General features: G+C 40.2%; 1 protein-coding gene across 37 annotated transcripts in view; it reads left to right on the top strand.

Moving 5' to 3' along the window:
• ESRRG (estrogen related receptor gamma) overlaps positions 1–17803 on the top strand; it is a 387839-nt gene that overhangs the window by 61336 nt on the left and 308700 nt on the right. For 5 of the 37 annotated variants that reach the window (XM_058835836.1, XM_058835834.1, XM_058835833.1 and 2 more), the window contains 2 exons: positions 3433–3551; positions 4634–4717. The exons of 25 other annotated variants lie outside the window; for them this stretch is intronic. In XM_058835836.1, the coding sequence (XP_058691819.1) occupies positions 3433–3551; positions 4634–4717 (203 nt within the window). Of the gene's footprint in view, positions 1–3432; positions 3552–4633; positions 4718–9087; positions 9107–17803 lie in introns of those variants that run through there. 7 more of the 37 variants (XM_058835852.1, XM_058835829.1, XM_058835878.1 and 4 more) reach the window with 3 other exon arrangements.

Genomic DNA, 17803 nt, shown 5'->3' with positions numbered 1-17803 from the left:
GAACATCTACTTTCTTCTCTATCTGAGCAAGAGGGAGGAATTTTGAGGTATAGTAACCACCGTGATATTGGGGTTTATTTCCTAGAAATCCACCACTGACAGTTTTGTATAGGTTGGGCAAGTCATAAATTCTGTCTGTGTGATACTGTGTCAAACGACACAGCACAAACATCATCTTTCTCAGTGACCTCAGTTACCTGCTCTCCTCTTGAAAAAGGAGACAAATTAGGATATGATTTAGCTGTGGCAGAACTTGGGATGTAGATCCCGAGTTGCCTCCCCACTGCCACCTCCTTTCACAGCACAAGATCACCTGGTAGGTTTTTTTCCTTTCCAAAACCTCTCAGGAAACACTGGAGATCAACAGTTGCCTCTTGCTTACTCTTGTGGTGATAAATGGCAGTTTGATGGTATTTTTATCTCTGCTATAAAACCAGTTTAAGCTTTTTTAAATTTATTTTTATTTTTTTATTAAGAAGCAGTTAATTTCTCTTTCGGTGACATTCAGTTCTACAGCCAAAGGCAGTATGCGCTTAGATGTTTCCATTCGAGCACCAAAAAATCTGAGGTGAAAGTGCCTCTGCTGATGTGAGGATGTACAAAACAACCTCTGCTTTAAACCAGCTGTGCCACTGTGCCACCAGGACTGACCTTTGCTGACCCAAGTGGTTCTCTGGCTTCAAGGCTATCAAAGTGATCAACCTGGCAGGCTTTTCAGAAGTGAATGAAAACATTCACTTAGATGATGAAACATTTTCCTGAACACTCTGAACAGGGAGACACTTGTGACTTATGTTTCATAACCCTTTCACAGTAAGCAAAGAGGGAACCATTTGGGCAGAACACTTCCTTTTAGGTGTAATAGGTGTGATTCTCTGAGGCACTGGCCCTTTCTCATAAGCTGCTGTGGATCTTGCTGTCATCTCTGTCTTACAGGATCTGATGTACAAGGAGTTAATAGATATCCAGTGACCAAAGCCATTTATATTTCTCTTTATATACAGAAGTGAAGTGGAGCATGTAAAATTGGAAAGCAGAACCAAACCTGAAATTCTCTAACTTTATGACTAGTATGTGTGTTATTTTCCCATGATCTTTAATTACATTCTGTGCTGGAGGGGGGGAGAGGGGGAATGCTAATCTGGTACACCAACTGGGGGAAAAACAAACTGTTTTACAGGGAGTCTAGATGACAGCACACAGCAAATGCAAAATCTGACATTCATATGAAAGTGAGCTAAGCAAGACCATAGAAGAGAGGCAAAATGATTGCAGCGAGAGGAATGCAAGTGGTTTAAGGAAACCATGGTTTCTCTATTTATTGAAATAGCACAGCCGACCTTTAAGGTGGGACTGATACAATGTAGATTTTGTAGAGCAGCACCAAGAGAGATGGCTGTCATAAAGGGAATGTGTGATTGGATTCAGGTTCATGAGAAGCTAGGTTTAGAAGAGTATTGCCCTTCCCTCTTTGAACATATAATATAGTGAGGCATGTCTCATTGCACTCAATGGAAAGATGCTATTTTCAGGACTGCTGTTTGCTGTGCTTGCTAATGAATTTCCAAGGGGTGTTAGAGCCTTGGATATTGACTGTAGAGATGCTTGCAGTCAGTTGGAAAAGATGTGACTGAACATGAAGCTTAGTTCTGTGTGCATACAATCCTGCTCTCTGATTTTCCCTCAAGTTGTATATTCAATATCACTCTGCAATCATAAATAATTTGTAGAAGTCCAGCTGTGACTTAAGACTTCTCTACAAACAGCAGCCAGGCTACAAAGTCATGTGATACCCTTTTCTTCTTTCACTGGCTAAAATAACCTTTAAAAAACTATTCCCACTTCCAGTCCAAACATTAATACCAACAAACTGGGTGAATGCTTTTGCTGGGGTACAGCACAAATAGTCTCTGCCCTGTTTCTTGGTCCTGGTGTCTTCTTCATCCCCGTGGCTGGGAGCTGGGTCATAGTGCACTTACGTGCTCTCCTGCACCATGGGGGCTGAGTTTCTGCGCAGAAGCTAATGTCTTTGCTAAACAGGTTGCATTAGCAGTACTATACACTTACTATTTATTTGAGTAAGGGATGAGCAGACTGTTTAAAAACCACATTCCCAGGGTTTTTCTAGTGTCATGTTTGAAAGGAAATGGAGAGTCTGGCTTAAAGTTATCCTTTGTAAATAAAGGTTTAGGAACAGGTCTTACCTTGAGTCTTTCCCCTCATGTTCATTAGCCTACTATTCAAATGTCAGTGGATTTTTTTTGCTGGTGGATAGCATGTTCATTATTCTCTGTGAGGAGAACGTGGGGAAGGTATGATGTGTGTCAGTTTAACACCTTTGAGTGGCATGTGATGAGGGCATGTCTCCTACTCTGAAGCACTGGTAACCTGTGAATAATCATGGAGACAATGGGGCAGTATGTCTTATACCTCTCGGCATCATCTGTGACTGGCGCAGATCCCTGAGGTGAGATCAAGGATGAAATGAACTCTTGTGTGCTTGGAGTGTTGATTATGAGCAGATCATCACTCAATGCCCATGTTGTTACCACATTCTGGGCAGTTTACCTGTAGCCAGCCCCAGGAGCAGTTGTAGCAGTGAGCTTTAATCTGCATTCCAATTTTAAATTTAACTTCTATATGAACCCCTAGAAAAAAAAAGTTTAATTGTGCTTTGAAATAGAAAATAAGTGAAAGGTGGAATGAGAGGTTGTAAAATAATCAAGATGCTTTTTTTCTCTTTGGTAGATGGTAGGAAGGAACAGGAACATACTGTGACTCCTCTCCTCTTGCTCATTGTTTTTTGATCCAGCCCATTACATACACAGTGGTCCCAACACCTTCAACCATTTCCTACCAGCTCTATCACTCAGAAGCCAGACTTCACTCCCATACTTTTTAGCAGTGTTGTGGCTCAGGGTATTCCCTTGGGACATCATCTGCCCTTGCTGCTTCTTATCACTCTCAGCTGGAGAAGGCATACTCCACTTGCCATCCAAGCCCAGTGGCACACTTAAGCCGTGTAAAGGCCACTTGACATCATTTACATTTTTCATTAGCCTTATAAAGGAGTTTCTCAAAAGGTGCAGTGGCTTTCCTAGCTTTTGAACTCCTTTGGAAGACTGTAATAATTTTGGACTAGCAGTCTACCAGTGGCCTATAATTGTTATGCAAAACATTGCCCAAACATAACATAACTAATTGCACAATTAAGATTGCTTTCTCCTCATCATCCCATTCATCATACTCTTCATTCACACCTATTAGTCAGCATCTGGCATTAACAAAGGCTGTATTTGTCACATTAATACATTCCTTTTGTAGTGAAAATGCCTTTTGTATATCTCTTTGATACTTAAGGGTCCTGCTAGCTTGTTCAGTAAGCCTGAAAACAGTGTCTAGAAAGCCTTGTAAGGTACATCCCTTTTTCAGATGTTTAATAGGAATGTAATGCAGTGGTACTCCAGGATACAAACAGCAACTCTCAGAGTTCAGAAAAGGAACCTGATACAAGTCAGCAAAAGACCCCCTCTTTCCTTAATAACATTGAGGTAAGTAATACAGTGTTTTGCTATTTTTAAAAATCTGAGGCAAATAATGCAGAATAGCTTTTCTTCACAGCGGACATTTCAAGGTCATCAGTCCTGTTAGTCTGACGTAAGGCGCATAATCAGTTCCTTCTGATAGTCCACACCAGAACCAAGCAAACCAAACCAACTTGGAAAGTGCAGGGGGTAGCAGGGGAAAGTCCAAGAATATCTGTGAATCAAAATGCAGGAAATGGCCAGGTACCTTTACCAGTCAGACCTACATGGAAGGTTTTGTGCTTGAAGGGGTTTGAGGGTCTGTTTGCCACTCACATACAGACAGGGTGGGAGCGTCTGTGATTGGAAGCCTAAGAGGTCTGCAGCACCATAATTCTTGGGAAAAGGAAATGATGTAAGTTTCTACTTCTGGAATCTTTCCCCACTACTCTATAAATTTAAAGAAATAAAACACAAACAGAAAATTGATTTTTGAATGACGGTGAATTATTGTCATTAGAGGAACTGTAGTTTTGTGTCAAGGGAAAAAAGCTCAGTGTCCTATATGCTACAGTGTACTATATGCTACTTTCTGAAGCATTACTTAATGTACCAGTCATTGCTGGGAACATGGAGTCCTTTTAATGCTAGTCAGGTAATATGTCATTCTCTCTGTAGAAACTCTGCAGCAGAGACATGAGTTATATACTGATGTAGTTATCAGAAGATCATGTGGTAGCACTAATGTGAGTCACTACAGTGGAGTTTGCCCCGTTTGAAATTTTTACATAATTAAAGTGAGTCATTGTCCAAATTCTGCCAAAGTACAGATGTCTTTAATTTAACATATGCAGTTCAGCTTGCATATGCTTTCCATAGGTGAACATCTTTTCCTTTGTGCACTACTTGATGCTAGCTTTGGTCTGGGAGATGTTCCCCTTTGTCATTCAATGTGCAGTGCTCCCACTGAAATCCATAGCAGCTTCAGAAAAAGTACCTGGAGCACCCAGACCTCTAATAGTCCTCTCCACTTTATGTTCTGCTGGTAATTCTTTAAATACACATAGATAGATCAAAACAAGTGTCTTTTTGTTTCTGTTGTAACGAAGGATATGGCCCACATTTCCTGCTGAAATACCTTCTGCGGCTTGTGTGTCTGGAACAAGGCAAAGACCAGGGAGAGGATCAAAAAGGTAAGGAAGGTTTCTTTAAGAGAAAGCAAGCTGGACATGCTTAAATAAATATTGGACTTATAAAATTATACACTTCAAGATGGTGGATGGCTTAGTATTCAGGGGGAGTTAAACCAGGTTGTTTTAGCAGAGAACAAGACCACCCTCCATGCAGCTGGCTGAATCACCAATGTTTCTGAGGATTTCACAAATCTGTGAAGATGCCTACTCTGAGTCATTTGGCTGAAAGGACAGTACCTTTTCTTTCTTTGCCTCCTTCCTTCCTTCGCCTCCTTCCTTCGCCTCCTTCACCTCCTTCGCTTCCTTCCTTCACCTCCTTCGCTTCCTTCCTTCGCCTCCTTCCCTTCCTTCCTTCCCTTCCTTCCTTCCCTTCCTTCCCTCCTTCCCTTCCTTCCCTCCTTCCCTTCCTTCCCTCCTTCCCTCCTTCCCTCCTTCCCTCCTTCCCTCCTTCCCTCCTTCCCTCCTTCCCTCCTTCCCTCCTTCCCTCCCTCCCTCCCTCCCTCCCTCCCTCCCTCCCTCCCTCCCTCCCTCCCTCCCTCCCTCCCTCCCTCCCTCCCTCCCTCCCTCCCTCCCTCCCTCCCTCCCTCCCTCCCTCCCTCCCTCCCTCCCTCCCAGCTGCAAATCTGGTTGTTCTCCATCTGATGCTGAAACATAACTAAATGTGGCTAACCATCACATCCAGATGTAGCTTGTAGTTTTTCTGGGCAGAAAAGGAAAGAAAGGCTTATTTAGAAATGTTGGGAACTTTTCTGATTAATTAATGAGAGATAGAGAAAATGACTAATGCTGGTCTGCTAATTTCTGAGTCACTGGGTAAATGATATTTTTTCTTATTTCCAGTCCCTCAATAGGGACATTAAATAATGTTTACTATTATAAATTCTTCCCTGGGAAGGGGAGGTTGTGATACAGGAGAAACTTGTATATTTGATTTAAAAAGTCAGCTGTTCTCCTGAAGAAGGACTGCAGCCTTATGCAAGAGGGCATCATGCATACTGGTCCATCCAGAGAGTAGCCAGCCAAAGGGCCATAGGTTTCAAGCACCTTCTGAGAGTCCTGAAAGCTACCTTAGTAATTTATTGATGATGGAGATGAGAAATAAAATCTTCCTGTAGTCTCTCTCGCCATGCTGTCAGTTAATACTGCCAGCAAAGAGAGAAGGAAGTTCCCACACCTTCACCTTCATCTGCTGCGGAGAAAGGATTACGCAGGTAAGCAGTCCTGCGTTCCAGGTTAATAAACAGTCAGATTCAGGAGCATGTGATTTTTGATACCCTCAGTGCCTTCTCCCTGTTCCTGTTATATTTAAGTGTTCTGTCTTCTGTGGTTCGTGATCTCTGAGCTTGTTCTTCTTAACTTTTTTCCCCCAGTAAAAATCTTTGCGGCAAAAAAAATAAACTGCATGGATATGCCAGAATAGTGAAGCACAGTGTCCTAAATGATGTAACTCAGGTTTTGGGAGCAGGATAATTGCAGTAGTGTGATGCTTCTTTCAGAATAATTAGTCTTGCTGAGAACCAGGGTATAAAAGCCTGTGCAGAGCACAGTAATGAGGCAGTTACACCATTTCCAGTATTTGTGTGCCCCTGCATTGCACTGCAGATCAGAGCAGGCATGCCCACAGTGATGGTCAAGGAATGATTTCATCTTTGGAGCCCTGTGCCAGGACTGTGATACAAAATACGTGGGATTAATTCTAAAGGAAAGCAGCACTCATCTTCCATACTAAACCAGGGGGCCTTTGAGATCATTAAGAATAATTTTTTCAAAGGAGAGGTTTATGTTTCCGTTCATGGAGCCAAAGTCTGTTCTCATGCCCTGTTACTGCCTGGCACTTGCCCATCCAGGAATGAAACCTACTCAGCTTTGTGCACTTGCAGATGTTGGGATTTCAATTTCAAAGTACAAACAACTCTAATATTAAAAAGACTATTTCCCTAGTGGGAATATGGGTTGCATGAGCTTTTTGACTTTTCTGTTTCATCTTTTGATCGTATATGATATCACCTTTAGATCTCTATATCAGTTTGGGTTTGTTTTTTTTTATTAGCACCACAGTGGACAAAATGTCAGTAGAAGTTAAAGTGGAAAGAGTCCTCAGAGAGATAAAGGTTGTCTTCCACTTTTCACTATATGGTTGACTCTGCTGCCCTTTTCTGTTGGGGTTTAGTCTACTGAGGCATTTCTTTGCTTAAGTTAAATTTACTTATCTGTTATATAAATAAGGGCTAGCCTTGGCCATTAGGTAAATCTACTCATGGAGGGAAAAGGGATTTTCTAGAGTGCCTGTGTGCCTTGCTGAGACATGTAGTTCAAAAACATCAGATAAGGTAACCTTCAACTGGTTTTCTGCAATGACTTTTGTCAATGAGCCTTAAAAGCATTGATATTTTCAAGCATTATAGCTGAAGAGTGCTGCAATGTCCTTGAACTACCCACCAGCCAAAGAATGACATCTCCAAACTCAGCTGGTAAATTCCCATGTACTGTCATACTTATGACTGACTTTTTCTTTTCTCTCTGGGGCATCCAGCTAGAATTACCAGGACCTTGGCTCTACCCAGTATGCAGCACCAGACTGGTACCACTCTCAGGTGCTGCCTAGATTTGCTGTTGCCCTCAGAATATTTGCTCCTATATTGTACAGTGAGGATAATCCTTTGTTTAATTTTTTTTTTCAACATTTTGAAAGGAAAATAGGGGTCTCATTTAGGTCTTTCCATTTTTGCATGATAGTACAGTTGAACAACGTGTACATGTGTTAATTAAACATCCTGTCTTATCACTGTTTTGGTAAGTGTCCTGTAAATTTAATCACTACGACACCTCTGTACACATTACAATCCTTTTAAAGATCTAGAGAAAAATCCTGGTGGATTATTCAAAGCACTAAATCACACAGAATTACAGTAGTTATTAGAGGCATTAAAACCTCTGATAAGAAGCTTTATCATACATTTTTGGGAAAGCTTAATCTTTATCAGAGATGACTGTAAATAGAAGGGAACAGTAAAAAAACTTAATAACAGTTTATTTTACAGTACATCAATAATCAGGTACTGTAATTACAGTATAGTTATATGTTTATTGCATAGTAAGTAAATACAGTTTATTAGTTTTCTTGCTTTTCTATTATTGCAATTACCTGTAAGACCTGAGCCAACAAGGATCCTTATTGTATTTCCACTTACACTGGGTTTGCACACACATACACGTATATGTATTACATATATGTTTGACTACTTCAGAGGAGTTGAACCTGTTTACATGGAGGAAGAACAGGCAGTGGACATGCTAAAAAGGATCTTTTCCACATGTACATTTATCTAGACTCAGAACTATAAATGAAGGGGATCCTATTTTAACTGTGGTTATATTTAGCTATCCAATTTTTTTCTCATCTTTTTGGCACTGGAAAAGTTGTATTCTTAATTACTTAGATAAACCTCTCAGTTACAGACCTACTCAGTGTGTGGGTGTTTATATTTTATATGTACATTATTTACCTCTCTACATCCACATCTGAATATAGATTAGATTAAGTCTCTGTTAATTGTACTTGGGCTGTGTGTGTGTGTGTGCATGCCTGTGTTTATGTATTTCCAGGAGTAACCCTGAAATGTTCTGTCATTTTGGGGTGTAGGCTAAGTGTAGATAGCCAGTTAGGTGTGACTTCTTCTAATTTAGCACTGTTTACAGTGTTGAGGGTTCTAGTTAATGTCAGTTACTGTGAAGCTGGCAGAAGAAATGTTCATGTATGATGTGATGAATGTGTAACACAAAATATAGCCCATGAGTGGGGTGGAGTGACTTCTGCTCCTCATACCTCTGGTAGGAGCACAGCCATACCTCTAAGTGATGATTTGGGCAGCACAGCCCAAATAAGCTGCAGAGAATTCAGTGAAAGTCCAAAGCAAATAAAAGGAGGGTGATAAAGAGTGAGGAAATGTGACCTGTCAGGAAATACTGAAGATATTGGGGGTGCTTGGCCAGAAAAATAAATGTCTGAGGGACAACATGGCAAAGGGCAGTGAGAATACAAAAGGCTGTGGGAAAAGAAAACCAGTAATTTATTCTTCTTGGTGAGAAATGGGAGGGTATGGGATGTAATTAGTTCAACAGGACCAAACAAAATTCAAATTAGGTATTAGCAACGACCTTCTAAAGCAGATAAAATTTGGGGTGTTGTGAAATTTCTTCTGTTGGAAATTTTTCGGAAACAGGCATGAATGGTCCTGCCTGGAGGCACACGGGGACAAAAAGCATCAAGACATCTTAACAGCACTCCTAGCCCAGTTTTCTGCACCTTGAACCATCTGTTTAAGAATCATGGTTGTGAGAAGGTGGTGTGTCCCCAGTTTGCTTGCCAGTGGATCAAAAGAAAAACAGGTGAATTGCTCATCTGAAATAAAACCTCTATCCAGTAAAAAGACTCAGAAAGAATCAGCACCCACATGTGTCTGGTAAATTACTGAAACTTCATTTCTATCAAGATTTGAGGGCAGATGCTGCTCTGGCTGAAGCTGATGGCAGAAACTTCCCCTGGCAGTAGTGGAACCAATGTTAATTTATACCATAAAATCCCTACTTTGCTGATTGTTTTCAACCAGTGATTGCACATGACAGGCATAGTTTATACTGCTTAATAATAAACTAGACAGTAAGATGTACTTAAAGTCTAGTAACAAGTGTCAGTATATACTTAATCTACTCTTATTTTCCTTTTCTTATCCCTTTGATGGTGTAAAATTTCAGGTAATCTATTTACTATCCACTACTTGTTGATTGGGGGACTCCATGTTTAATTTTGAGGTGATATAACTCCGATTTTTTTTTTTCTCTAGTGTGAAACAAGTTTGAAATAACAATCTAATTTTTATGATTATTCTGATTTTTTTTCTACAACACATTTTGGGTTTGTTTCTATAGTAGCTGGCATTTGTAGTAAACAGGGAAAGCCAATCATGGTTTGCTTGCTATACCAAAAATTCTTCTACAGAAGATGATGGTACTGGTATGTTAGATTTGGTTTGTACTATCCAGTACAGAGGTACAGGTAATTGTGTGGGGGTTTTCTTCTTGTTTTTTGAACATATGATTGATGAATAAGTACTGAATTCCCAACTTTCTACCTGTACTACAAGATGTCCATGCTCTCGGCCACATGGAAAGTATGTTGCATCAAGCAATACTGTTAAACTTCCAAATGCTTTCCCTGTAGGACATGCTTCAAAGTGAGATTTTTGAAAAAAATCGTAACATCCTTTTAAGTACAGGTAATCCTCATGACCCTTTTCCTCTTAGCCCACCTTGCTTCCAATGGTGTGCAAAATGCCAGGCTGGTGAGTAACATGGAAATGCTGCACTAGCAGGACAGAAAGGTTCAAGTCTTAGTTTGGAGTTTGTTTGTTCCTTTGCAGGTATTTAACAGGAAACATGAATAGAAAGATGTTGCTGTTTATGGCTGAGGTCACTTGTATATAGTCCACTGAGTGTGTTTACAGTGTTCATAATACTGCTGTGGGGTTTCATCTCCATTTCAGAAAGGGGTCTCCAGTGGTTTTCTGAACACAGTGAACAAAGGACTTTCTAAATTTCTTTTTAGACTTATGCTATTTCTAATCCTGAGGCTTTTAAGGATATGGTTTTCAAAAAAATTGTTTTATTTTAGTAAACATTCTTTCTACAGAGGCACATTAGAGAGGAAAGGATAGGATTATTTAAAAGAGGGGAATTAATTGTGTCACTTCTATAGGCATTAGGCAAATTGCCTCACTTATAGTTAAGAGGTAGCATGGGAGTATTTAAGTATAGGGTACCTGCAATGCACTTTATGATAGTCTTAGCTTATGACCTTATATCATTTTATTTCTCTATTAAAGCAAGACATTCCTCATGGAGACTGCGATTGTGCACAGTGCTGTAGTTAGCACCTCATGTCCTGATGGCTGTGTGGTGCACCGTGATAAAACAGGGAAGGGGGTGTTGAGTACTTGAGAAGTTTGCATGGGAATCCAAGAAATAAAAGGTGATATCTGATATGTGGTAGGATGGGAGATATGTAAATGAGATGTGAAAATGTCTAACTCATAATTACATGCTATGTGTTTTACCCATAAACCTATTTTAAATGGGTACAGCAGATGCCACAGTGAAGAGAGTGACTTAAAATGTCATTGTGGGCCACCCAGAAATGCTAGACCAAATCCCTGACTCCAGAGGTAGTAAAGACCTTGCAGGTCAGTCCAGTGATGGTGCTCAGCATTTATATGTGAATTTGGCATTTCACAGAGGGGTGCTCAGATCTTGAGGAACAGACTGTGCTGACTCGGAGACTCCCCCTGCTCTGGGGAGAAGGGAGAGTGACTGATGAAAGATACTATTTCTGAGTTTTATTTTACATGAAAATTGTCACAGGAGGAACAAGAGAATGCCTTTGGACTCGGGCAGCACTGGGTTGTTTTCTGCACGAGAGCAAATGCTGACCCTGATGGTGAATGCTCCCTGTAGCCTGACGCCGTGGGTATTGCTGCTCAGGGACTTAGGCAGGGGTAGTTTATGGCTCCTGGTAGGTTTTGGGGCACACTGCATGTTACACTGTTCAGTGCTTTGCAGAGGGATAAATGGGGTTGTGAGGAGAGATGCAGCTCGAAGGTTATGTGAAGTTTCAAGTCAGAATTGAAGAACACATTGTGTGTAGACATTTTCAGGGTCGGGGAACAGCTGGATTCTCAAGCTTACTGCACAGGGCTCTGAGTTCAGTAGTTAAATTACTGCTGAAATCTTAGATACTGTAATTCTTACAATCCAAATGGTTCACTCTTAAATACTGAAATGATAGTTCTGGGGTTTTTTGGTTTTTTTGTTTTTTTTTTTTTTTTCTTTTTTTTCAATTACTTCTGTGGGAAATACTGTAAATTTGGCATAATTATCATAGAAGGTAATAACTTTAGTTATGACCCCTGGAACAACATATAACCTGTTTACTGAGAAGTGGGTGATACTTTCTGCTCATTATCAAATCTTAAAACATCAGACAAACTTGTAAAATGTTTCCTACCACTCTCTGTACACCAGACATATTACAGCTGCACTCTGAGCTGTGTGTACAATGTATCTGGAGGAACAGCAAGGGAGGATCTTAGAACCACCTGTGATGTTCCCAAAAAAAAAAGTTCTTAAGTTCTAAATAGAAAAAAAAAAGAAAAGAAAAAAAAAAATAATAATTAAAAAAAAATCTTGAGTTACCAAAGCAGAGGAAATAATCTAAATACATAGATGCAAAAAAGGTTTCATTTTCTCCTCTCAACGGTAGCTGTTCTGTGGTTTGTGTTGTTATGACTGTTTACAAGCATTGTTTACACAAAAATCACATTATTCTCCCACGGCTGACGTAGCTGGTGATGTAAATGTGCCTGCTCAGGGCCTGTTCCTCCGGGAGGCAGAGCACACAGGGCTCTCTGAGCACTTAGTGCTGGTCGGCAGCCCCCAATGCCAGGATTTTGGGATCAGCTGCCTTCATGTTGAGCTCTCTGAGCTCCTTCACGGGAAACGAGAGTTGGTACTCAAGGAGAAAGGACCTTGTTTGAGAGCTGCGGTGCAGGGTAAATCTCCCCTTTCCTTTAGCAAAGCATTGCATGCTCTCTGTTCTGAAGAGGTACATTTCTGTGAGTCGTAGTCAGGAGGCTGGCTGGCAGGATGCAGGATACAGGAACAAATTAACCCAATATCTGCATTTGGCAGCAATATTAATATTTTCCCAGGCAGTGCTTACAATGTATGTCTGTTTGTTTGGGTTTTTTTAAGTGACATTAAACTACCTTCAAGATAGCTGTCTTCCAAAATCCACTGCAGAGAGGAGGGATGCTCTGACAGGAGCTGGCGGCAGTGGGACAGGCTGACTGCGTGCTCCCCACCAGCAATGAGGGCTGCTCTAAGTTAAGACATCAGAGAAGGACTTTGTGCAGGAGAATAATGAAAACACTGACAGACACTGAGACCATATGAAGAAAGGGAAAACTTATTTCCTTAAGAGGCACAATCATGCTTTGTTGAAGGAGCATTGTAAGGAAACAAATAGGATTTTTAAAAAACTGCTTCTCACAGAAACAATAGAAAGGGGATTTCTCATAGGAACGGAACGGTAACGGAATTATTTTTGTGATATAAAAGCATTCCAGTGTTGTGCTTGCAGCCTGTGAGGAAGAGGGAAAGAAAGAAAGTGAAACTAACTGGGAACGGCTGAAAGAGCTTCGCTGTATAGGCTGAGAGCAATGAGTTATTAAAAAAATAATTAAATCAGTTAACAGTGCATTAGATAACTCTGTAAGTATTTACTTTAACAAGGGAAATATTTGTTCTTATGTGTGTGAATGCAGCCTTTATTTTCATCAGTTTTAGCCTGCCTTGCTTCTAATGGCAGTATGTTTTCAGCAGAGGAGACTGCCCACCAAGACCCCTGGTTGTTACATGCATAGCTGAAGATTTTTAGCAGATCTAGGTGTAAAGGCATTGTAGCAGAATGTATCCTGTAGCTCTGCATTTAATTTCTATCTTTTAATTATGTTATGTTTCTGAGCAAATGTTCTGTATCCAGTCTTTTGCCAAGCATGGTTAGCATTAAACCCAGACCATGCATTATGCCTCCGGACTAGGGGATACGGATTTGCTACTTAAATGTTTGGGTTTTTTTCTCTCTGCCAACTGCTTTGTTCTGACTCTCTATTGTGGAGCTATTGTCCCAATGATCTGAATAATGTTCTTCCTTCAAGCAGCTCTTAAGTATCCATGTTTTCAAGAGGAAATGTGAAATTCATTCCATCCCATAGGCCAGTAGTAGAACAGAGTGTGGGGAATGGGAGGTGATCTGGGACAGTGCATTGGGGAAGACAGCAAGATAAATAGCATAGTACTCATGCAAGAGGGAGAGGAAAAGTCCTGATCCAGGGTTGAGTTTGGCCCATGTGTTGTCTTCTTAGAGACAGTGGGGTCTGGGAAGAGAGTGTGCCCAGCAGCGTGTGCCACACAGGTGCTGTCCCCAGCAGGTCCTTCTATGCCACAGGTAGCCACAAGGAGCAGAAGTCACCAGCAGCTTCCCACAGCTGTGGCCGTCCCCTCAGTAACCTTTGGTGACTGTCACAGTTTACCATGGCATAAGTATAGATCAGATGGCCCTGGGTTTTGATTTGTGTGGTTGTGACTCATTTGACTGAAGGAGATGTAATTTTGAGATGAAATGGCAAAAGTGGAGGTATGTGAGAGCCAACATATAAAATGGTATAAATTGGATCCCATCTGGGACTCTTGCATTGTCTCAGTGCCCAGGGATGACTTAGGTCGTAACACCCTTAGCAAAGTGGGAAGAGAGGTGTGTGATTCCCACTTTGGAGGCAAACACTTTCCTCAGCATCCATGTGCCAGCTGCATCGACTCAGAACACTGTAAGGAGCTCCATTAAGTTCTATTGGGTCCATAATCTGCACATTAAGAAAAATTTACATGATAGATGGAGCTGTTAAAGTCTAATTGGGTAATCAAAAATTAGTTAATGTGCCAAAATATGTATTTAGCTGATAAACTCTAATGGTTCCAAGGGGTTCTAGTATTAATAGAAGGCATGCTTGCACACTGAGGAGTTGAGAGTAAGATATTGCTCTTGTAACACGCATTTCAAATAAAAATCCCAAAGCACTTGACAGATATTAAATCACTTATTGATTTGATTTTTCCAAAATATGTCCATCCAAGGCTCTGGGGGAATATATGTTAACAATAATGTCAAATTTGCACATAAGTAATAAATTATAATTTCCCCCACTTCCCAAGTCTATCAAGTGCAATAATCACTCCTGCCCTTAAACCCAGTTAAAACCTCTCTAGGCTGGGTCTTCCTTAATTGAACCATATTTGGTCCCTGTGATATCCTGTATCCACCTGAGTGACAAATAAGTTGAATCCCAGTGAAATGAATGGGTTTGGAAAGGGTTAGAGGTAAAGTGTCAGAGTCAGTAGAAGAACGTGTCATTGCTAGTTACTTCTCCTTTACTCTGCAGAGTAACCAGCACAGCATTTGTGTATTCACAGAGCCAGAAGGATGTTTCAGCATTCTGCAAATAGCTTCCTTACCTATTCGTTCAAATTTCATTCTATTTTACGTGGAGGACATGAATAAGAATTTTAAAATAACTCTTCTGCTTAATCTTTCCAAAGTGTCCTAATGTATTATTAATAGCATGCCACTCCCACATTATAATGGCATGTGGTTCTGTGTTTGTACAGCATCTAGTGTAATAAGAACCTCATCCAAGAGACTTTTGTAGGCTCTTCTACAGTTCAAACAGATAATGACAGCTTTATTTTAATATGGAAAAAGGTTATCCTTGTTTTATGAAGGAAATGGAGGCAGAAAGATAACACCTGTCATAGAAGTAGAACTAGATAGACTGCAGACTCAGATGTTTCTTTGCTGCTCTGGCTACTAGACCACAGCACAGAGGCATTCCTAAAACTTGCACCTGTTAAACACAATTTATGGTTTGGTTGTTATATAATGTGCCTTTATTTCTATGTGGGATTTGTAACAGTAACTATCTTGAGTGTATCAGACCTATTGTACTCTAAAAAAGCCTCCAGACACTTAAAAGTGCCAGACAGCCTAAGTCCCTTCTGTTCAGCTAGGCACACCTTTGAGGAGGGAAAAAGAACATGTCCGAGAAAATTCAAGCTTAGGGTAAACTAATCCTATCTCCATACCATGTAAATATTTAAAGAGAAAATGCAACAACCACATTGTTGAATTTCCTACTTTGGATGACTGTCACATTTTTAATGATAGTTGAATAGTTTTGTATTTTATTTATGTGGTATCATTTGTTTGCTGGGGAATATGTATTGAACAGTTTCCTTGCCTCTGAATTTGAAATTGTATTTTTCCCAGTATCATTAGTTGAAGGATGTTACCACATAAATAAATAAATAAGCCAAGTGTTGTGATTGTTTGCTGTCTAATATACATAGATCCAAAAGTATACTGAAATGCTGTTTGAAACAGATGAGTCAATGCCGCATTTTCAGACATCCGCCTAGGAAGAGAGAGAAAAAATAATCCTCACAGAGAGGGAAAAACCAGAAGCAGTCACTTGGCTTTTTGGGAAAGCTCTGGCCTGAGAAAGGAGCTAAAAGAAAAAAAAAAAAAAAAAAAAAAAGGAAAAAAAAAAAGGTGGGGAATAATGAATTCATCAAGCTGAAAATGCACAGGCCAATGGAGCGCTTAGATTTCAATAGAAGGCAAATGGAAAGAGAGCCCCCATTACTGTTGAGATGCAGCAACACGGCTGCACTAATCGCTTGGTCATGCTTGGGAGACACTAAGTCATCATGGGCCATGACATGGGGAGAACAGGCACCAGGGTTTGTTGTAAGAAAAAATTGTTTATTTAACATCCACAACCAGCATCATCCCTCTCCTTTACCTTGCATCCCCGTGCCCAGATCCATCCCTCTCTGCTGGGGAAACGTGTGCCTGGCAGCACAGCTGGGCTGCTGTGGAGCAGGCCCGGGCAGCGGAGAATAAGAAGGGAATGTTTTTGGTAGGGTGTGACCACAGAACTGTCCTTCAGTGTGAATTAATGTCTCATCTAATTTGTCACCCCTTTAAACAGAATTTATAGTACTTACTAGCTTGAAAATTCATGGGAGTGCTCAGATTACTTTTATGTGAGATATGCCCCCTATCTTAAAAACAAAATGAAAAATCTCCTTAGCTGTTATATTTGGATAGCTAGCCATTTCTATTTGAGCAAAAGGAAAGATGCTGAACCAAGTGATGTTGGGCTGAGAAAATAATCGTATCTGGGAACTTGTTATGGTAATATTGAGGAGAGTCTCCTCAGAGGCCGATCATTCAAGGCAGGTAAGCTTTGGCTTAAAAGGAGTGCAGTGTTGGTGCAGGAATTTGCAAGTGCTGTGCTCTATTCTTGGCTCTTGCCACAGACTTCCTATGTGCTGAGGAACAAATCTTTTAGCTCGTGCTTATTTTTATTTTTTTTTGTTTGGGTTTTTTTGTGTTGTTTGGTTTGGGGTTTTTTTTTGTTAGAATTTCCTTGCATTTTCAATCTGTGGGAAGTTAAATGGAGCAGACCTTTAAATTCACTTCCTCTCCCCCCTCCGCCCCAGTAATAGACGAAGTGGAGAGGATATAGAAACATGTTTAAAAGATCAAATCAATGCACTTATTTTGTAAGCAGAAACTAAAGGGAACAAGGTGTTGGTTTCTTTAAAAAATACACAACTGCTTTTTCTTTTCCCCCAGCCTCCCTCTGAGATAAATCAAAATCAGTCTTTGAGAGATTAATTGAGGAGTCCATATCTCACAAAAATGTAAGCAGTGACTGCACAAAAAAGGACACAGTGTTGACTAATAAAATTGTCTAGCTATACAACCCTTTAAAAGAAAGAAATTGCCCATCCACATATTTTTTCTGCCACATACCTTAATTAGCTCCACAAAAACCACTGCCTACTTCCACTTTCTCATTAATTAGTCCCATGCTACTGTGTTCTTAGTTCCTTGTGTAACAACACAGGACATTACCTTCATTCTGACCAGAGGAGAAATGCAGACACTTTATGAGAGCAGAGCTCTCCTAGTAAGGTTCCTGAATTCATTTACAGATTTGCATTATATCTGTAAAAGAGAGAATTTAATGTCCTGAACACACACACATATATTTTCACACAAAATTGGTAAATATAGTGTACTGAACTGTGATCTGCTCTAGGGTGTTCCTCTATGATAAAACTAATATTAGGGAAAGAAAGAGACTAGGACTCCAGAAGTTAATTAAAAATAAAAATTAAAAAATCTCATGTTTTTAAGGCAGAAATAAAGAACTGAGAATTCTTTGTTTTCTTCCTCTTTCTGTGGTCCTAAAGGAGAAATAATAATGAGCACAGAAACACTAAATTGAGCTCAGCCTACTCTTTAAGAAAACCCCCCAAAATTCCTTGAGTTAAAAATGAATCTGGATAGCTATAGCAGATTCATCTGCAAAATTACCATTGCTCCTTCAGTCCTTATTCAGATAA

This window comes from Poecile atricapillus, chromosome 3, assembly GCF_030490865.1.
Source record: "Poecile atricapillus isolate bPoeAtr1 chromosome 3, bPoeAtr1.hap1, whole genome shotgun sequence".
Taxonomy (NCBI): Eukaryota; Metazoa; Chordata; class Aves; order Passeriformes; family Paridae; genus Poecile; species Poecile atricapillus.
The sequence above is the reverse complement of the archived record's forward strand: the minus strand, read 5'-3'. Positions and strand labels throughout refer to the sequence as shown.